At 38.9% G+C, this 23,044-nt stretch overlaps 1 protein-coding gene across 1 annotated transcript; it reads left to right on the forward strand.

Annotated features, from left to right (window-relative positions):
- Positions 1-873: 873 nt before the first annotated feature.
- Positions 874-20,427, forward strand: LOC118933101 (olfactory receptor 52E4). The gene is made up of 2 exons (XM_036927074.2): positions 874-974; positions 19,593-20,427. Exons 1-2 carry the CDS (start codon positions 874-876, stop codon positions 20,425-20,427), a joined length of 936 nt encoding a protein of 311 aa, XP_036782969.2.
- Positions 20,428-23,044: the final 2,617 nt, after the last annotated feature.

Below are 23,044 nucleotides of genomic sequence, written 5' to 3' on the forward strand. Positions count from 1 at the left end.
CGTACACATGTTATCACTGTCGCTCTAGCAGGGACACGAGCTCCAGCACTAAGACACCCTACCTGCCCTATTTGAGGCAAGAATATGACCTTGGTGTTGCTCTAGCTCATAAAAAGATAGACACATTGTCACTGCTACTACCAGGTGGCATGAAGGGATTATCCTTTAATATAATACACATGAAAAAGGCAGAAAAAGATCATAAATCACAACAGGCTCTTTAAAATATCTGGTAGCATCCAGTGTTAATCTCTACAAAAAAGGAACATCACAAAACTTAGTAAGAGATAAGGCTATATAGTTCAAATAAAGAGAATTTTTTTGTAGGATTTATACAATGGCATCTGAATACATCTAGATTTCTTAATTCCATTCCTTAAGTCAGATCCAAACACAATCTCTCCAGTCTTCCTCCTTTACTGGGTTCCGTCCATGAACTATCATCTGAATTTTTCAGCTCTGCTTCACAAGAATGTACCACCCACCTAAGCCACCCTCCTCAATCCCAGTCTTGTGATACTTTACACACACACACCCCATCTCGTTCATGCATTACATTCTTATTCACAGGCATAATGAACAGTAAATACTGGCTATTTTAATGCCATAAGCCATGAGAAGGGCAGGATTGCTGGATTTGGACACTTTCTGCATGGTTTTCTCTGTGGATAAGACACATACTTAGGAGTGAGTGACTTTCTAACTGTGCCTCATGTTCCCTCTATAAGCCACCTCTGCTGTGTTACAGTATTAAAGAAAGGTTTTACTCTTTCTCCAGAAAATAGGCAACACACTATGGAAGAGATAAGGGCCTCTAACTGGAAGCCAGAAAACTCTTTCATGAAAAGGTGTCTGTACCCAATTCCCACCCACATGCTGCATCCCAACAGGACACAGGTCCGCCCTTCTTCCTTCCTTCTGATGGGGATCCCAGGGCTGGAAGATGTGCACATCTGGATCGGCTTCCCTTTCTTTGCAGAGTCCCTAGTAGCCCAGCTGGGGAACATCACTATCCTGTTTGTAATCCACACTGAACGTGCAGCCTCCACCAGCCCATGTTTTCCTTCCTGCACTGACCTTGGACTGTCCACAGCCACCACCCGCCAGACACCGAGCATTTCCTGGTTCAGTCTCAGGGAGATTGTGTTTAGTGCTTGCATCACACAGATGTACACTATCCATCTATGCACCAGCCTGGAGTCTGCGCTGCTCACACTAGTGGCCATAGAACTATATATTGACAACTGCAATACAAGCAGGACATACTGGAGAGAGAAATTATTAGGGAGTCACATGTTCCAGGTATAAAATCATGCTCTGAATTTGACTGCAAGATTTACCTCAGAATTCACTTTTATCTCTTTGATTTTCAGTATCATTGCCAAAAATTCTGTGAAGCAGCATTCATTTGGGCAATAAAACACTATAAAGCAAAATTAATTACCATCAAAAGAACAATTGAGAAAATCTTTGCAGCTTGTAAAATATTAGAAGATGTAGACTAAATAAGCACATGTTTTTCTTTGTTACTTGTTACTTCTGGTGTATGTAGGCCAAGCTTCCAGAGCCTGAGTCTAGTGTTCAGTCACTGCATGAAGCGGGGGTCCCCAGCTCCAGATTCCCAGTACTGGTGGCTCTTTGAGGACACTAAGCCCTCAACATGGTCAGGAGACCACAAAACCAATGAGGTAACAGGGCTCTATCTGGGCTGGAGGATGCATGGGCTAAGCCTCCACCGGGTTTGTTGGGGCTGAGCCTTAGGGCAGACTCTAATAGAGTGGCTGCTGACAGAATTAACATAAAGTCTTTCTCATTAGAGTATAGAAGCAACATGAGTCAGGTGATTTCTTTAGCTATCCTAAGAGCTTCAAAGACATGAAGTTAGCTTCTAATTAGAGACAGAGCCCTGCTTGAAATTCAAGGGCAGGTGAGCAAGGAATTGCAGAGCACAGGGTAAGGGGACTGTTATGTAAATTGAGAGGGGCAGTGAACTGAAGAAATGACACTTTGTATGAATATATAAAGAAAAAGAGACCAACTAATCATGTTCTAAATAGAAATCATGAAAATGACACAAACAAGATTTAGAAAAACTAAACACAACAGAACAATTAATGTAAACGACAGACAAATTTCACTGAAGACTTTCTTCCAAGTAAAATGCTAGACCACAAGATCTTTTAACATTTTTTATGCTACATGAACTGTTATCAAATACCAAAATTCACAAAGCTGTCAAAATTATTTTCTAAAACCAACAGTATCCTGAGTCCAAATCAAGAAATAGAGAAAAAAATACAGAAGAAAAAATGCAAAAGAAACAAAAATCCCAATCAACCACACATATGAATGCATTACAATGTTATAATATGAAAAATCAATTTGGTTATATATTATTAAAATAAAATACTGGAAATAACCAAAATAGTACTTTTGGAGTGTCAAGTGGTTCCTTCACATTACCTCATTTAATTTTGAAAATACCCCTAAAAGATAGATACTAGTATGAATCACAGAAAACAATAGTAAAAACAGGACTTCAAATAATAAATTTCTGCATTAAAATATATTGAAAAATCCACAATATCAATGAATTTATGCATAAATATTACAGAGTCACCTGAATAAATTTTGAGGCTATTGAAAAAGTACAAAATGTAAAATTACATTTTAAATGCATACAAAAATATTAAAAGGCAGTTTATTAATAGGAATAAACATTTTTCTCTTTTGAGTATATAATTCCCATTAAAATCAGATAAGATTTTTCCAGTCACTTCTTGGAAATTATTTGTAAAACATTTCTTACATATCAACCTGATACAATGGAATTCAAATGGTAAATGGAGGAAACATGTTTATTAAAATACAAGTTCACCATTATTTCAAGGAAGTACATTTTCTTTCCTAAATGGACACAATAATCTTAAAAAAATGTTAATAGCTAAGTCTTCATGTTGCAAAATAAAAAGTATGTAAAAACCCAGATACACCCTGTGTGACAATGAAAATCACTTAAGATGTGACACCCAAGGTCACAGAGTGACACCCACAAGTATTATACACACTGTGGACACAGGCCACTGAAAGGACGTGGCCCAGGCTGAGTCAATAGCTGGACTTTGGTAATCAGACAACCCTCACCCACTCCTATGTCCTTGGAAGGTATGTCCTGCCCACCATTCCCACAGTAACAGCTATTTGAAGGACATGCCTTCAGAGAATAAGCTGGTGTTAAGACATCTGGACACATATAGGACTGAGCCCAGGTAAGACATCTAAAGAAACTTGTAAGATTCTAGCAGTGGGTACAGAGATCTACCCAAGACTCAGCTCATAAAAAAGTTCTCTTGCTTATTAAACTTGATACCCTTCATCTAGAGTGGCCTGCCTCTCTTTGGTCCCTCACTGCCCTCTGCGGATAGAGACCAGTTTCAGATTCCACCAGGGAACTCCCAAGGTTGTGAACCAACACACACACACACACAGGTAGATGCAGATGTGTGCACATATATTCTCACTGACCCCACGATGATGGCTCCATGATTCTGAATCTTACCATACACCCTCCCAAAGAAACCATAACATCAGAAGGAGAGTAAATAAAATCACATTAGCACACTCCTTCAACATTACTGAAAGGCAGAATGGCGTGATTTCAGATTACTTTAAGAGGGAAAGAGTTACTGGCAAAGCTCCCACAGTTGTTACTGTCTTTAGGCTAAGGGTGTGGGTAGAGGGAAGCTAAAAGGGCTCTGTGGGAAAGGGGAGATGGGTGTGGGAGACATATACACAACGCAGAAAAAAATCTCCGAACATTAAAAAATCTAGCCAAAATCTAAAAAAACCACGGACAGGTCAGGGTTGTCATGAAAAACCACACAGGCTACAGGAATGTAGCTTGAAAGTGAGTGGGGCCAGAGGTGACAACTGCAGAAACGCATTGCTTCTGGGGAAGGAAAAAGTAACTGGAGGAAAAGGTGCCTCCATAGTGATAGGACAATAAAGAAGAGGAAATGAGAGGGGAAAATCAAGATCCTCAAGCAATAAAACAAAACCACAAGACAGGGCAACATCTCCTTGCTCTCTCAGCTATGTTATTACCCTTGAAATAAACTGATCTTTACAATAACAATAGAAGAAGGTGCTTTTGAATGAGAAACTCTATTAGATAAATCATCAGAAATAGAAAAATAGTTCAAATATGTAAAGATATAATGAAGTAAGATTTAATGAAATCATACCATTTAAAAAAATTAATTTAAGATGTATCAAACAACTAAATGTAAAAGTTACAGTATAAAACTCTTCAAGAGAATATGTAGAGGATAATCTTCATGACCATTGATTTGGCAATAGTGTTTTAATCATAATACCAAAAGAGCAAACAATTATAGGAAAAAGAAAAACAATAGAGTCTGATTCTCAAGATTATATGAAAATCATGATGATATCAAAATTGTCAAAATTAGAATCTTTATTCCTCAATGGACAGCATCGGGATTGAAAAGATAGCCTCAGAATTGTGAAGTATTTGTAAATCTTTTAACTGATAAGCTTTCAGGATATAGAACAGAAAAACAACTCTCATAATTCAACAATAAAAACCTGTAACTCAACTAAAAATTGGCAAATACATGGTGGGATATCCATACAATAGAATTTTATTCAGCAATAACAATGTAATGATATGTTACAAAATGGATGAACCTTGAAAATATTAAGCTATATGAAAAAGAAGCCAGACACAAATGGTCACATGCATATAATTTCAATTATATTAAATGTCTACAATATGCAAATCTATAGTAACAGAAAATAGGTTGGTGATTACCAGGGACTTAAGCAGTGGAAGAATGGGAATTTATACTTATTTGGGAATGGTTTATTTCACAGAAGCCATCACTTCTCATGTGATGTTTTCAAACGCTATTATTGTGCAGTTTTGGAGCCTCTCGGTAAATAGCCATCTTGATTCACCTTTGTGCTTCGGGATATATTCTAGGCATATGGTCAGTCACAATGACAGCTGTGACCACAGAGGCCTATAGAGGGACATCAAAACAGTGCTGAAAGGGGGTCTAAATAGTATAGCATTACTACCAGAAGTAAACAAAAGCTTCACAGAACTCAAGCAACACTTCTGTCTTGTGGTTGTCTGTGGGAATAGCAATAGAGGGTGAATTCAGTTATTAAACATTGCTTGGACTTTGAAAAGGGACTGACAACACTGAACAGAAAAAAATCCCAGGATCAGCTGGGGATTCAAGATGGTGGCGTGAGAGGTGAGACAGAGAATTCCCCTCAAAACCACATATAAGATGAAAATATAGTTAATACAACTAATCCTAAAAGAGCAACATGAAAGAAGGCTGCACCAGACTGTATACACCTGGAGAACAGAGCAGACCTCACGAAAAAGTAATGTACCGGAGCCTAGATCAGGCAGGACCCAAGCCCTTCCCCCACTCCAGCTCACCAACGGGAGGAAGAGAAACAGAGCAGGGAAGGAGTGGAAGCCTGGGACTGCTGAACACCCAGCGCTCGAGATCTGCTTTGGGAGCACAAACCTATTGCATAGTGCTCTGGAGATTAGTGAGGTTGGAAAGCTATGACAGGCAAAATACTTGGAGAGACTGAGATCTAAGTCATTTGTGGAAGAAAGAGATCCACATCCTGCTGCTCTGGGACAAATGAAAGGCAGGAGGCCTGAGAGGCTTCCTAGCAGGGAGAGGGCTGTTGAAGGGGCGAGGTTTGCATGGATCTTGCTGCCCAGAAAAAGGGTTAGGTGGGCAAGGCTGTCCAGGTGTGCTCTGTCCAGCAGGTTAGGAACTTTCAGGAGCTTTGGGCTTTCCATACCCTGGCTGGCTACACAGCTTTGAGGATCCCCAATGTGACATGCAACCATGGCGTCTTCTTCCTGCCTTGCTGCATCGGCTCGCAAACTGGAAGTCCCTACCCTGGTACCAGTTCAGCCAGAGGGAGGCCCCACCTACTGCAGGTACAGATGCAAAGCGCCGAGGCTTCCACCTGTGTACTCACCCTACTGCTTCTGACAGTGGAGACAGGAACTGCAGCTGGACAGCAGGAAACAACTCTTTCCTCCCCCCAGGCACCAGCACTGCTCCCCTGCGACACCAAAATCATGTGAGGGGCTGAGCAGCTCCAGAAATTCGAGCTTCTGGGCACTAGAAAGCACCACATACAAACATGAAACATCAAAAGAACCTGGTTCAAAGACAAATGTCATAAACACTAAAAAAAGGCCAAATGAAACTGAACTAACCAATTTTCCTAATAGAGTTCAAAATAAAAACCATGAACATGCTCATAAAGGTACACAAAAATGTGCAAGAACTCAGGAAAAAATTTAGGACAAAGATTCAATCTTTAAGAAATTACATATGTGAAATGAAACATACAACAGAGGAATATAGAAGCAGATTAGAAAAAAAATGATTAAAGACAGTGGTGTGACAGGAGAGACGGAGGCTTCCTCCTAAAACTGCATACAATTAGAAAATATAGTTGGTGCAACTAATCCTGAGAGAGCAACAGGAAAGAGGATGGCACCAGACTGCACACACCTGGAGAAAAGAGCAGACCTCACCGAACAGGGTAACATACCAAAGCTGTGGCTCTGTGGGACCAGAGCGCTTCCCCCACACCAGCTCACAGCAGGAGGAAGAGAAACTGAGCAGTGAGGGAGTGGAAGGCTTGGGACTGCTGAATACCTAGCTCTGCAGATCTGCGCTGGGAGCACAAACCTACATTTCATGGTGCTTTCATCATACTCTTCTGATTACGAGGTTGGAATGCAGGGACAGGTGGAGCTCCTGGGGAGACTGGGATTTTGGCCACTTGTGGAAAGCACGGATCCACATTCGGCTGCTCTGGGACAAAAGCTTAAATCTGTGTGCTCACCACACTAGTTCAGAGAGTGGAGACAGGCACAGCAGCTGGGAAGTGGGGAACAGCTCTTTCCTCCCCGCAGGCACCAAGACCACTCCCCTGCAACCCCCGACTTTGCTACAGGGGCTGAGAAGTTCCAGAACAGAGCTTCTGGACACTAGAGGGTGCCATATACAAACATGAAATGCCACAGAAACCTGGTCCAGAATAAAATTATTAATACAACTCCCAAGAAAGATTTAAATGATATGGACCTCGTGACTCTTCCTGAAAGGGAGTTCAAAATAAAAATTATCAACATGCTAATGGAGGTACAGAAAGACATCCAAGAACTCAGGAATGAATTCAGGTCAGAGATCCAATCATTGAAGAGCAGGATGGAGGGTATTAAAAGCAGGTTGGATAGAGTGGAGGAGATGATAAATGAAATAGAAACTAGAGAAGAGGAATACAAAGATGCTGAGGCACAGAGAGAAAAAAGGATCTATAAGAAAGAAAGAATATTGAGAGACCTGTGTGACCAATCCAAATGGAATGATATTCGCATTAAGGGATACCAGAAGAAGAAGAGAAAGAGAAAGGGATAGAAAATGTCTTTGAGGGGGTAGTTGCTGAAAACTTCCCCAGTCTGGGGAAGGAGACAGTGTCTCAGGCCATGGGGATCCACAGATCTCCCAACACAAGGGACCTGAGGAAGACAACACCAAGAAACAAAGTAATTAAAATGGAAAAGATCAAGGATAAGGACAGACTATTAAAAGCAGCCAGAGACAGAAATAAGATCACATACAAAGGAAAGCCTATCAGGCTAACATCAAATTTCTCAGCAGAAACCTTACAGGCCAGAAGGGAGTGGCATCGTGTATTTAATGCCATGAAGCAGAAGGGACTGGAACCAAGATTACTTTATCCAGGAAGATTATCATTTAAATTTGAATGAGGGATTAAACAATGTCCAGATAAGCAAAAGCTGAGAGAATTTACCTCCCACAAACCACCTCTACAGTCTATTTTGGAGGGACTGCTATAGACAGAAGTGCTCCAAAGGTAAAATAGCTGTCAGCACAGGTAATAAAAACATCAGTAAAGAAAACAGAACACCTAATTACTAAGCAAAAGCAAAAATAAATTAACTATCCCCAAAGTCACTCAAGGGATAGACAAAAAGTACAGAATATGATACCTAATATATAAAGAATGGAAGAGGAAGAAAAAAGAGGAGAAACAGAAAAGAACCCTTAGATTGTGTTTGTAAGAGCATACTAAGTGAGTTAAGTTAGACTCTTAGATAGGAAATTAACCTTGAACCTTTGGTAACCACGAATGTAAAGCCTGCAATGACAATAAGTACACATCTTTCGATAATCACCCCAAATGTAAATGGACTGAATGCACCAATTAAAAGACATAGTGTCACAAAATGGATAAAACAACAAGACCCATCTACATGCAGCTTACAAGAGACTCACCTCAAAACCAAAGATATGCACAGACTAAAAGTCAAGGGATGGAAAAGATATATTATGCAAACATCAGGGAGAGAAAAGCAGGTGTTGCAGTACTAGTATCAGACAAAATAGACTTCAAAACAAAGAAAGTAACAAGAGATAAAGAAGGACATTACAGAATGATAACGGGGTCAGTCCAACAAGAGGATGTAACCACCATAAATATATATGCACCGAACACAGGAGCACCACCATAACTAAAACAAATACTAACAGAACTAAAGGAGGAAATAGAATGCAATACATTCATTTTTGGAGATGTCAACACACCATTCACTCCAAAGGACAGATCCACCAGACAGAAAATAAGTAAGGACACAGAGGCACTGAACAACACACTAGAACAGATGGACCTAATAGACATCTATAGAACTCTACATCCAAAAGCAACAGGATGCACATTCTTCTCAAGTGCACATGGAACATTCTCCAGAATAGACCACATACTAGGCCACAAAAAGAGCCTCAGTAAATTCAAAAAGATTGAAATTCTACCAACCAACTTTACAGACTACAAAGGTATAAAATTAGAACTAAATTGTACAAAGAAAGCAAAAAGGCTCACAAACACATGGAGACTTAAGAAGATGCTCCTAAATAATCAATGAATCAACGAACAACTTAAAATAGAGATCAAGCACTACATGGAAACAAAAGACAACAACAACACAAAGCCCCAACTTCTGTGGAATACAGCGAAAGCAGTCTTAAGAGGAAAGTATATAGCAATCCAGGCATATTTAAAGAAGGAAGAACAATTCCAAATGAATAGTCTATCGTAGCAATTATCAAAATTGGAAAAAAGAAGAACAAGTAAGGCCTAAAGTCAGCAGGAGGGACATAATAAAGATCAGAGAAGAAATAAATGAAATTGAGAAGAATAAAACAATATAAAAAAATCAATGAAATCAAAAACTGGTTCCTAGAGAAAATAAACAAAATAGATAAGCCTCTAGCCAGACCTATTAAGAGAAAAAGGGAATCAACACACATCAACAGAATCAGAAACAAGAAAGGAAAAATTATGACAGACCTCACAGAAATACAAATAATTATTAGAGACTACTTTGAAAATGCATATGCAAACAAGCTGGAAAACCTAGAAGAAATGGACAACTTCCTAGAAAAATACAACCTTCCAAGACTGACCAACGAAAAAACACAAAATCAAAACAAAACAATTACCAGCAAAGAAATTGAAGCAGTAATCAAAAAACTACCCAAGAACAAAACCCCCGGGCCACATGGATTTACCTCAGAATTTTATCAGACATACAGGGAAGACATAATACCCATTCTCCTTAAAGTTTTCCAAAAAATAGAAGAGGAGGGAATACTCCCAAACTCATTCTATGAAGCCAACATCACCCTAATACCAAAACCAGGCAAAGACAACACCAAAAACGAAAACTACAGACCAATAACCCTGATGAACGTAGATGCAAAAATACTCAATAAAATACTAGCAAACCGAATTCAAAAATACCGAATCAAAAGGATCATACACCATGATCAAGTGGGATTCATCCCAGGGATGCAAGGATGGTACAACATTTGAAAATCCATCAACATCATCCACCACATCAACAAAAAGAAGGACAAAAACCACATGATCATCTCTGTAGATGCTGAAAAAGCATTCGACAAAATTCAACATCTGTTCATGATAAAAACTCTCAACAAAATAGGTATAGAGGGCAAGTACCTCAACATAATAAAGGCCATATATGATAAACCCACAGCGAACATCATACTGAACAGCAAGAAGCTGACAGCTTTTCCTCAGAGATTGTGAACAAGACAGGGATGCCCACTCTCCCCACTGTTATTCAACGTAGTACTGGAGGTCCTGGCCATGGCAATTGGACAAAACAAAGAAATAAAAGGAATCCAAATTGGTAAAGAAGAAGTTAAACTGTTACTATTTGCAGATGACATGATACTGTATATAAAAAAAACCCTAAAAACTCCACTCCCAAAATACTAGAACTGATATTGGAATACAGCAAAGTTGCAGGATGCAAAATTAATGCACAGAAATCTGTGGCTTTCCTATACAGTAACAATGAACCAATAGAAAGAGAAATCAAGAAAACAATTCCATTCAAAATTGCATCAAGAAGAATAAAATACCTAGGAATAAACCTAACCAAGGAAGTGAAAGACTTATACCCTGAAAACTACAAGACACTCTCAAGAGAAATTAAAGAGGACACTAACAAATAGAAACTCATCCCTTGCTCTTGGCTAGGAAGAAATAATATCATCAAAATGGCCATCCTGCCCAAAGTAATACACAGATTTGATGCAATCCCTATCAAATTACCAACAGCATTCTTCAACAAACTGCAACAAATAGTTCAAAAATTCATATGGAAACACCAAAGACCCTGAATAGCCAAAGCAATCCTGAGAAGGAAGAATAAAGTGGGGGGGGGGATCTCGCTCCCCAACTTCAAGCTCTACTACAAAGTAATCAAGACAATTTGGTACTGGCACAAGAACATATCCATAGACAGGTGGAACAGAATAGAGATGCCAGACATTAACCCAAACATTTATGGTCAATTAATATATGATAAAGGAGCCATGGACATACAATGGGGAAATGACATCTCTTCAACAGTTGGTGCTGGCAAAACTGGACAGCTACATATAAGAGAATGAAACTGGATCACTGTCTAACCCCATACACAAAAGTAAATTCAAAATGGATCAAATACCTGAATGTAAGTTATGAAACCATAAAACTCTTAGGAAAAAAACATACGCAAAAATCTCTTGGACATAAACATGAGTGACTTCTTCATGAACATATCTCTCCAGGCAAGGGAAACAAAAGCAAAAATGAACAAGTGGGACTATATCAAGCTGAAAAGCTTCTGTACAGCAAATGACACCATCAATAGAACAAAAAGTTACACTACAGTATGGGAGAATATATTCATAAATGATAGATCCAATAAAGGGTTGACATCCAAAATATATAAAGAGCTCACACGCCTCAACAAACCAAAAGCAAATAATCCAATTAAAAAATGGGCAGAGGAGCTGAACAGTTCTCCAAAGAAGCAATTCAGATTGCCAACAGACACATGAAAAATGCTCCACATCGCTAGTTATCAGAGAAATGCAAATTAAAATCACAATGAAATATCACCTCACACCAGTTAGGATGGCCAACATATAAAAGACTAGGAACAACAAATACTGGCAAGGATGTGGAGAAAGGCAAACCTTCCTACACTGCTGGTGGGAATATAAACTAGTTCACTATTTCAACCATTGTGGAAAGCAATATGGAGGTTCCTAAAAAAACTCAAAATAGAAATACCTTTTGACCTAGGAATTCCACTTCTAGGAGTTTACCCTAAGAATGCAGCAGCCCAGTTTGAAAAAGACAGATGCACCCCTATGTTTATTGCAGCACTATTTATAATAGCCAAGAAATGGAAGCAACCTAAGTGTCCATCAATAGCTGAATGGATAAAGAAGATGTGGTACATATACACAATGGAATTATTCAGCCATAAGAAGAAAACAAATCCTACCATTTGCAACAACATGGATGGAGCTAGAGGGTATTATGCTCAGTGAAATAAGCTAGGTGGAGAAAGACAAGTATCAAACAATTTCACACGTTTTTGAAGTATAAGAACACAGAAAAACTGAAGGAACAAAACAGCAGTAGACTCACAGAACCCAAGAATGGACTAACAGTTATCAAAGGGAAAGGGACTGGGGATGATGAGTGGGAAGGGAGGGATAAGGGTGGGGAAAAGGAAGGGGGCCATACAATTAGTATGTATAATTTGGGGGGGGCATGGGGAGGGCTGTGCAACACAGTGAAGACAAGAAGTGATTCTACAGCATCTTATTATGCTGATGGACAGTGACTGTAATGGGGTTTGTTGGGGGGACTTGGTGAAGGGGGTATCTAGTAAACATAATGTTCTTCATGTAATTGTAGATTAATGACAACAAAATGAATTTTTTAAAAAGCAGATTAGATATAGTAGAACAGAAGGTAAATGGAATGGAAGTTAGAATAGAGGAATAAAAAGAAGCTGAGGCATAGAGAGAAAAGAGGATCTTTAAGAATGAAAGAATATTGACAGAACTGTGTGACCAATCCAAATGGAACAATATTCGCATTATAGGGGTACCAGAAGAAGAAGAAGAGAGAGAAAAAGGGATAGAAAGTATCTTTGAGGAAGTAATTGCTGAAAAATTCCCCAATCTGGGGAAGGAGATAGTCTCTCAGGCCATGGAGTTGCACAGATCTCCCAACACAAGGGACCCAAGGAAGACAACATCAAGACATATAATAATTAAAATGGCAAAGATCAAGGATAAGGACAGACTTGTAAAAGCAGCTGAGAAAGAAAAAAGAACATTATAAAGAAAAACCCATCAGCCTATCATCAGGCTTCTCGACAGAAACCTTAGAGTACAGAAAGGAGTGGCATGATATAGTTAATGCAATGAAGCAGAAGGGCTTTGAACCAAGAATACTCTACTCAGAACGATTTCATTTAAATTTGAAGGAGAGATTATACAATTTTCAGATAAGCAAAAGCTGAGAGAATTTACCTTCCACAAACCATCTCTACAGTGCATTTTGGAGGGACTGCTATAGATGGAAGTATTCCTAAGGCAAATACCAGTCACCAGGGGAAATAAAACCACAGCAAAGAAAGTAGAACAATTAATTACTAAGCAGATGCAAAATCAAACCAACTACCCTCAAAGTCGATTAAGGGATAGACAAACTCTACAGAATATGAAAACTAATATATAATAGATGGAGGAGGAAGAAAAGGGAGGGAAAAGAAAGAACCTTTAGGTTGTGTTTGTAATAGCATACTAAGTAAGTTAAATTAGACTTTTCAATAATAAGGAAATTACCCTGGAACCTTTGGTAATCACGAATCTAAAGCCTGCAATGGTAATAAGTACATAAATATAGATAATCACTCTGAATATAAATGATCTGAATGCACCAATCAAAAAGACATAGAGTCAGTGAGTGGACGAAAAAACAAGACCCATCTATGTGCTGCATACAAGAGACTCACTTCAAACCCAAAGACATACAGAGACTGAAAGTAAAGGGATAGAAAAATATGTTTCATGAAAATAATAGGGAGAAAAAAACCAGGAGTTGCAGTACTTGTATCAGACAAAATAGACTTCAAAACAAATAAAGACACAAGAGACAAAGAAGGACATTACATAATGATAAAGGGGTCAGTCCAACAAGAGGATATAACTATTATAAATATTTATGCACCCAACACAGGAACACCTACATATGTGAAACAATTCTGACAGAACTGAAGGGGGACATAGAATGCAATGCATTCATTTTAGTAGACTTCAACACACCACTCACTCTAAAGGAGAGATTAACCAAGCATAAAATAAATAAGGAAACAGAGGCACTGAACAACATATTAGAACAGATGGACCTAACAGACATCTACAGAACTCTCCACCCACAAACAGCAGGAAACACATTCTTCTCAAGTACACATGGAACATTTTCAAGAATAGATCATTAATTAGTCCACAAAAAGAGCCTCAGTAAATTCAAAAAGATTGAAAGTGTACAACCAGCTTCTCAGACCACAAAGGTATGAAACTAGAAATAAATTATGCAAAGAAAATGAAAAAGCCCACAAACACATGGGGGCATAATAACATGCACCTAAAAAATCAATGGATCAATGACCAAATAAAAACAGAGATCAAGAAATATATGGAGACAAATAACAAAAATAATTCAACACCACAAAAATCTGTGGGACGCAGTGAAGGCTGTGCTAAGAAGAAAGTATATTGTAATACAGGCTTATCTCAGGAAAGAAGAACAATCCCAAATGAACAGCCTAAACTCACAACTAATGAAACCAGAAAAAGAAGAACAAATGAGGCACAAAGTCAGTAGAAGGAGGGACATAATAAAGAATACAGCAGATATAAATAAAATTGAGAAGAATAAAACAATAGAAAGAATCAATTAAAGCAAGACCTGGTTCTTCGAGAAAATAAACAAAATAGATAAACCCCTAGCCAGACTTATCAAGAGAAAAAGAGAGTCTACACACATAAACAGAATCAGAAATGAGAAAGGAAAAATCACTACTGACACCACAGAAATACAAAGAATTATTAGAGAATACTATGAAAAATTATAAGCTAATAAACTAGAAAAACTGGAAGAAATGGACAACTTTCTAGAAAAATACAACCTTACAAGACTGACCAAGGAAGAAACAGAAAATCTGAATAGACCAAGTACCAGCAATGAAATTGAATTGGTAATCAAAAAACTACCTAAGAACAAACCAAGGACCAGATAGTTTCACTGCTGAATTTTATCAAACATTTAGTGACAACCTAATACCCATCCACCTTAAAGTTTTCCAAAAAGTAGAAGAGGAGAGAGTACTCCCAAACTCATTCCATGAGCCAGCATCACTCTAATACCAAAACCAGGCAAAGACACCACAAAAAAGAAAATTACAGACCAATATCCCTGATGAACACAGATGCAAAAATATCAACAGAATATTCGCAAACCAAATTCAAAAATACATCAAAAAGATTATCCATCATGATCAACTAGGATTTATTCCAGGAATGCAAAGATGGCACAACATTTGAAAATCCATCAACATCATCCACCACATCAACAATAAGAAGGAAAAAAGCCACATGACCATCTCCATAGATGCTGAAAAAGCATTCAACAAAATTCAACATGCATTCACGATAAAAACTCTCAACAAAATGGGTATAGAGGGCAAGTAACTCAACATAATAAAGGCCATAAATGACAAACCCACCGCCAACATCACACTTAACAGTGAGAAGCTGAAAGCTTTTCCTTTAAGATTGGGAGCAAGACAAGGATGCCCACTCTCCCCACTTTTATTCAACATAGTTCTGGAGCTCCTCACCATGGCAATCAGACATCACAAAGAAATAAAAGGCATCCAGATTGGCAAGGAAGAGGTTAAACTCTCCCTGTTTGCAGATAACATGATATTGTACATAAATAAAAACCCTAAAGAATCCACTCCAAGACTATTAGATCTAATATCTGAATTGAGCAAAGTTGCAGTATATGAAATTAATACACAGATATCTGTTGCATTCCTATGCACTAAGGATGAACTAGCGAAAGAGAAATCAGGAAAACAATTCCATTCACAATTGCATCAAAAGAATAAAATACCTAGGTATAAACCTAACCGAGGAAGTGAAAGACCTATACCCTGAAAACTACAAGACACTCTCATGAGAGAAATTAAAGATACCAACAAATGGAAACACATCCCGTGCTCATGGATAGGAAGAATTAATATTGTCAAAATAGCCATCCTGCCTAAAGCAATCTACAGATTTAATGCAATCCTTACTAAAATACCAACAGCATTCTTCAACAAACTAGAGAAAATAGTTCTAAAATTCACATGGAACACTAAAGGCCGCAAATAGCCAAAGCAATCCGGAGAAAGAAGATTAAAGCTGGGGTGGGGTGGCGGATTATGCTCCCCGACTTCAAGCTCTTCTACAAAGTCACAGTAATCAAGACAATTTGATACTGGCACAAGAACAGACCCATAGTCCACTGCAACAGACTAGAGAGTCCAGGTATTAACCCAAGCATATTTGGTCAATTAATAGACGATAAAGGAGCCATGGATATGCAATGAGGAAATGACAGCCTCTTCAACAACTGGTGTTGGCAAAACTGGACAGCTACATGCAAGAGAATGAAACTGGATTATTGTCTAACCCCATACACAAAAGTAAACTCTAAATGGATCAAAGACCTGAATGTAATACATGAAACCATAAAACTCTAAGAAGAAAACATAGGCAAAAGTCTCTTGAATATAAACATGAGCAATTTTTCCTGAATGCATCTCCTCAGGCAAGGGAAACAAAAGCAAAAATCAACAAATGGGACTACATCATGCTAAAAAGCTTCTGTACAGCAAAGGATACCATCAGCAGAACAAAAAGGCATCCTACACTATGGGAGAATATATTTGTAAATGACAAATCCGACAAGGGGTTAACATCCAAAATATATAAAGAACTCACATACCTCAACACCCAAAAAGCAAATAACTCTATTAAAAAATGGGCAGAGTATATGAACAGACAATTCTCCAAAGAAGAAATTCAGATGGCCAACAGACACATGAAAAGTTGCTCCACATCGATAATTATCAGGGAAATGCAAGTTAAAACGACAATGAGATATCACTTCACACCAGTTAGGATGGCCAACACATAAAAGACTAGGAGCAACAAATACAGGCAAGGATGTGGAGAAAGGTAAACCTTCCTACACTGCTGGTGGGAATATAAACTAGTTCAACCATTGTGGAAAGCAATATGGAGGTTCCTAAAAAACTCAAAATAGACATATCATTTCACCCAGGAATTCCACTCCTAGGAATTCACCCTAAGAATGCAGGAGCCCAGTTTGAAAAAGACACGCACCCCTATGTTTATCACAGCACTATTTACAATAGCCAAGAAATGGAAGCAACCTAAGTGTCCATCAATAGATGAATGGATAAAGAAGATGTGGTACATATACACAATGTAGTATTATTCAGCCATAAGATGAAAAGAAATCCTACCATTTGCAACAACATGGATGGAGCTAGAAGGTATTATGCTCAGTGAAATAAGCCAGGCGGAGAAAGACAAGTACCAATGATTTCACTCCTCTGTGGAGCATAAGAACAAATCAAAAACTGAAGGAACAAAACAGCAGCAGACTCACAGAACCTAAGAATGGACTTACAGTTACCAAAGGGAAAGGGACTGGGGAGGATGGGTGATAAGGGAGGGAGAAGGGGAATAAGGGGCATTACAATTAGCACACATAACATAGGGGGCGGATACGGAGAAGGCAGTATAGCACAGAAAAGACAAGTAGTGACTCTATACCATCTTACTATCCTGATGGACAGTGACTGTATTGGGCAATGTGGTGGAGACTTGATAATGGGGGAAATCTACTAACCACAATGCTGCTCATGTGATTGGATATTAATTATACCAAAAATAAATAAATAAATAAATATTATTTGTAAATCTCTGGAAAAAAAAAATCTCAGCATCTCCAGCACTTAGCAGGTAGAGTAGTGGGTAGCTTCAAGAAGAAAATTCTGAAATTCATGCTCACAATGCACATGGCATTTGAGTTATTAATTTAAAAACAAAATATATATAACAATTTATACTGATTTTCTTTTTTCTATGACACTCAAGAGTCAATATCAAATCAATGGCATTAATCAGTTACTCATAAGGCTAGAATGTATCTCAGTATTTAATAACATGTTACATTAGTAGTCTTCCACTAAGAACTATATGCAACAACTGATTCATTTCTGCATCTACTAAGAGTGGCTGTGCTTTATGTGTAATTTACACATCAATGATTAGAATACAGTTACCATGAGGTAAAACACTCTTAGAGACATCATGGTCAAAATAGCACACGATTTATCATTGTTTCAAATTTTGCAGAACAGGCAACTTGGCAGAAAGACAAACTACAAATGGTCATTCAACTAATACAAACCAGAGTAATAACTGAGAAATTAGGCATGTTTGTTACCTAAATTCACTTTCCCATTATATTGTCCAGGGAAGGAGCTACATTTTTACACTTTAAGTGTACAGCTTTTTAGCTTTCTGAAGTTTTCATTCATCCCTCATACAGACTCCGCTCCCCTCAGGATATTTCATTCCTTCACAATCATGCACATCCCCTCCCCTGAGCTCAGGAGTTCTGACTGGTAGGGGGAGGTTTCCCTGCAGGCACAATAGGGAGGAACAAAGAGTTAGATGGACTTAATGACCCATGAGCCCACGTTTATGCCCAGAGGACTCTGAAGGCTAAGATGAGGGATTATGGGACATGCTGAGGCTGAGGGACATCCTCACTCACTATAAAGATTTCGTCCATATGACATGACAGACGTGGGGTGTGGAGGTCTGATGGGGCTGCAGGAGTAGAAAGGGATGCAGGGGAGATGAGATACTACAGAGAGGAAAAGAGGGGGACAAGGAAAAGGTAAAGGAGGATAGAAGGGGAGAGTAGCCTGCACGTGGTTGAGGAGTGACCCAAAGCACCGCTCTCCATTGTCTTCACAAAGAAGGCACCAGAGCCCACAGACTGGAGCAGACGTAGGCAGGTGAGCCGATGACACAACAGCAAATACTATGCAGCAGCATCTCACATGCACACACACACACACACACACACATATCCACACACACACACACTCATGTAGTACATGCCTCACACCCAGATCCCACAAACATGTAGCAGTGTACCCACATCTGAGGACACCAAAGAATGAGCATTGTTCTGTCAGGAAACTACTGACGGGGAAGCAGAGCCAGCACCTAGGCTGCTGTGGTGCGTGAGGCTGAATGGGGACACTGCAGGTCACGGTCATAGGTCTGAGGTTGGAGATGGAAGTGTGGCAAGGTCATAACCAAATAAAATGATGAGGGTATTAAGCTTTAGCTCGGCACAATTATGTTATGGTCTTAGTTTCATGAGAAAACTCTGTACATTCTTATTAAGTCAAAACACAGGCAACAGTACACACCAGCCATAATCATTTGGACTTCTTCTTCAACAGTTGAGAGCCACTGGGTATGTAATTTCTAAAAAGGAAATTATAGTCTACTTAAAAATGTAATGGAAAAGAATGCCATAAAATGTAAGTACACACCAATTGCTGAAACATTGTCATTTCTTTCAAAGATCTCACTATAACAAAAAAGAGCCAAGAAAATATTACCTATGATTTCAGAATAGTAATGTATTATCAGAGAATCAGGCAACTGCCTTCTGGAAAGAAGAGAATCCCTAAACTCTGTAAATTAGCTTACTCCTGCCATTACCTGTAGTGTAATGATAAGAGGTATTTCTATATTTCCAGGACCTCGATAAGAAAAAATCTTAAACTGAGTGGCATCCCACCTCCTTCACAGAAATTCAGCAAGCCTTATTAGGAGAATGTCTCCTATCAATGATACCCAGTTCCATCCCCTCTTCTTTCGCCTGCTAGGGATACCGGGATTGGAAGCTGCACATTTCTGGATTGCTTTCCCATTCTGTGCTGTGTACCTGATTGCCCTCGTGGGGAACATCACCATTCTCTTTGTCATCAAGTCGGAACACAGTCTCCAACAGCCCATGTTCTACTTCCTCGCCATGTTGGCTATGATTGATCTGGGTCTGTCCACGTCCACCATCCCCAAAATGCTGGGCATCTTCTGGTTCAAGCTTCAAGAGATCAGCTTTGGGGGCTGCCTTGCTCAGATGTTCTTTGTCCACATGTTTACAGGCATGGAGACTGTTCTACTGGTGGCCATGGCATATGACCGCTTTGTTGCCATCCGCAATCCTCTCCAGTACACCATGATCCTCACCAATAAAACCATTGGCCTCCTAGCCTCTCTTGTTGTGGGAAGAAATTTCATTCTGGTGACGCCATTTGTGTTTCTCATTCTGAGGCTGCCCTTCTGCGGGCATGACATCATCCCTCACACATACTGTGAGCACATGGGTCTTGCCCGGTTGGCCTGTGCACCCATCAAGGTCAACATTATCTATGGGCTTGTGGTGATTTCTAATATCATTGTGGATGTGATCCTCATTGCCTCCTCCTACGTGCTTATCCTTCAAGCTGTTTTCCGCCTCCCCTCTCAGGATGCCCAACTAAAGGCTCTCAATACCTGTGGCTCTCATGTCTGTGTCATGCTCTGCTTTTACACACCAGCATTTTTCTCTTTTATGACACACCGCTTTGGACACAACATTCCCCGCTATATCCACATTCTTTTGGCTAATCTATACGTGGTTTTCCCACCAGCCCTTAATCCAGTCATCTACGGGGTCAGGAGCAAGCAGATCCGAGAACGAGTGGTAAAGGTATTTGTACAGAAATAATAGTTCTGTGTGAAGACTCAGGAAATAGATCCACCTATTACCCACATTTTAATATGCTGAGGTCTCTTTTAAATTTTATTTTATTAGATAGTAGAAGAAGTGGTTTAGGATTGACAAATAAAACAATGGGACATTTGTACCTTTTCTATTCACCACCACGAAGTAACTGGACAAAGGGCAAGGGCTAAAGGAAAAAGGGAAATTGTCCTGGTGGCAGCAAATATTTAGAACTAGAGTGTCTTTTGAACTGTGCTTCAAGTTCCCTTTCTAGGCCACCACTGCTGCATTATGGAATTAAAGAATGGATTTTCTCTTTCTCCAAAAAATAAGCAACAAATTGTGGAAGAGATGTGGGCCTCTGACTGGAAACCAGAAAACTCTTTCATGAAAGATGTCTTCACCCAGTTCCCACCGATGTGCTGCATCCCAACAGGACACAAGTTTCACCCTTCCTCCTTCCTTCTGATGGGGATTCCAGGGCTGGAAGATGTGCACATCTGGATCGGCTTCCCCTTCTTTGCGGTGTCCCTAGTAGCCCTCCTGGGGAGCATCACTACCTTGTTTGTAATCCACACTGAATGCAGCCTCCACCAACCCACGTTTTCCTTCCTGGCCATGTGGGCCTCCACTGTCCTTGGCTTCCATCTGGGCTAGAAGATGCAGGGAACTCCAGCCTCAATGGGCTTGTTGGGTGAGCCTTAAGGCAGACTCTAATAGAGTGGCTGTTGACAGAATGAAGATCAAGTCATTCCCATTAGAGTATAAGTCAAGTCATTTGTCTGGCAATTCCAGGAGTTTCAAAGACATCAAGTTAGCTTCTAATTCAAGATGGGACCCTTGTTGAAATTCAAGGTAGGTTGTGCGAGGAATATGCAGAGCACAGGGCTAAGGGGACTGTAATGTAAACTAAGAGAGGCAGTAAACTGATGAAATGACACTTTTTATATGTATATAAAGAAAAAGTGATCATTTTCTAAATAGAAATTATGCAAATGACACAAACAATATTTAGAAAAACTAAACGCATCAGAATAATGAATGAAGAAGACAAATGTCATTGAAGATATTCTTCCAAGTAAGATGCTAGGCCACATAGCCTTTCACACTTCTTATGCTATACTGTTTTCAACTACTAAAATTTCACAAAGCTTTCAAAATTATTTCATAAAATTAACATATCCTGAGTCAAAAATCACAAAACAGAGGAGAAAATACAGAAGAAACATTCAAAAGAAACAAAAATACCAGTCAATCACACACACAAATGAAAATACAAAGTTATAAATAAATATGACAAATCAATTTGGTTACATATTATTAAAATTAAATAATGGATATACTTTATTAAAAGAGTACTTTTGGAGTGTCAAGTGGTTTCTTGCATTAACTCATTTAATTTTGAAAATAACTCTAAAAGATAGATACTAGTATTAATCTCAGCTTACATAAGTGAAAATTAGGGGTTCAAAATGATAAATTTCTTCACTAAAATATATAAGTAAAATCTACTATATCAATGAATTAATGCATACATATTATACAGCAAACTGCATTAAGTTTCAGGCTACTGAAAAATTATAAAATGAAGAATTATTCTTAAATGCATACAAAAATATATTAAAAGGCACTTTATTAACAGGAATAAACATTGTTCTCTTTTAAGTATATAATACCTATTAACATCAGAAATAAGATTTTCCCAATCAGTCCTTTGAAATTATTTGTTAAAACATTTCTTACATATCAACTTGATAAAATTAAATTCAATGGGCAAATGAAAGAAACATGCTTATTAAAATACAAGTTCACCATTATTTCAACAAAGTACATTTTCTTTCCTAAAAGCTGGACAGAATAATCTAAAAAAATGCTAATAGCCAAGTCTTCATGTTGCAAAATAAAAAGTATGTAAAAACCCAGATATACCCTGTGTGACAATGAAAACTACTTAAGATGTGACACCCAAGGGCACAGAGTGACAACCGCAAGTATCATACACATTGTGGGTGCAGGTCACTGAGGGGACATGGCCCAGGCTGACTCAATAGGTGGATTTGGGCAATCAGATGCCCCTCACCCACACTTATGTCCTTGGAAGGTATGTCCCACCCACCATTCCCAAGCTAACAGATATTTAAAGGATATGCCTTAAGAGAATAAGCTGGTGTTGAGACATCTAGACACATACAGGACTGAACCCAGGTAAGGCATCTATAGAAACTTGTAAGATTCTAGCAGTGGGTACAGATATCTACCCAAGACTCAGCTCCTATATAAGTTTCCCTGCTTATTAAACCTGCCACCTATCATCGGGTATGGCCTGCCTCTGTCTTTGGTCCCTCACTGCCCTCTGTGGACAGGGGCCAGTTTCAGATTCCACCAGGGAACTCCCAAGGTGGTGACCCAACACACACACACACATGCATAGAGATGTAGCTGTGTATGCATATATCCTCGCTGGCCCAAGGAAAAGGATGGCTCCATGATTCTGAATCTTACCATACCTCATTCCAAAAAAACCATAACATCAGGAGAATAAATAAAAATGCATTAGCACACTCCTTCAACATTACTAGAAGACAGAAGGGCATGATTTCAGATTACTTTAAGAAGAGAA

This window comes from Manis pentadactyla, chromosome 9 (genome assembly GCF_030020395.1).
Source record: "Manis pentadactyla isolate mManPen7 chromosome 9, mManPen7.hap1, whole genome shotgun sequence".
NCBI classification, from domain to species: Eukaryota; Metazoa; Chordata; class Mammalia; order Pholidota; family Manidae; genus Manis; species Manis pentadactyla.

Coding starts and splice junctions, on each gene's coding strand:
- LOC118933101 (XM_036927074.2), top strand. CDS start 874: ATGCTGCATCCCAACAGGACACAGGTCCGCCCTTCTTCCTTCCTTCTG. Junction 975..19,592: donor TGGATCGGCTTCCCTTTCTT/TGCAGAGTCCCT, acceptor TTTCCCATTCTG/TGCTGTGTACCTGATTGCCC.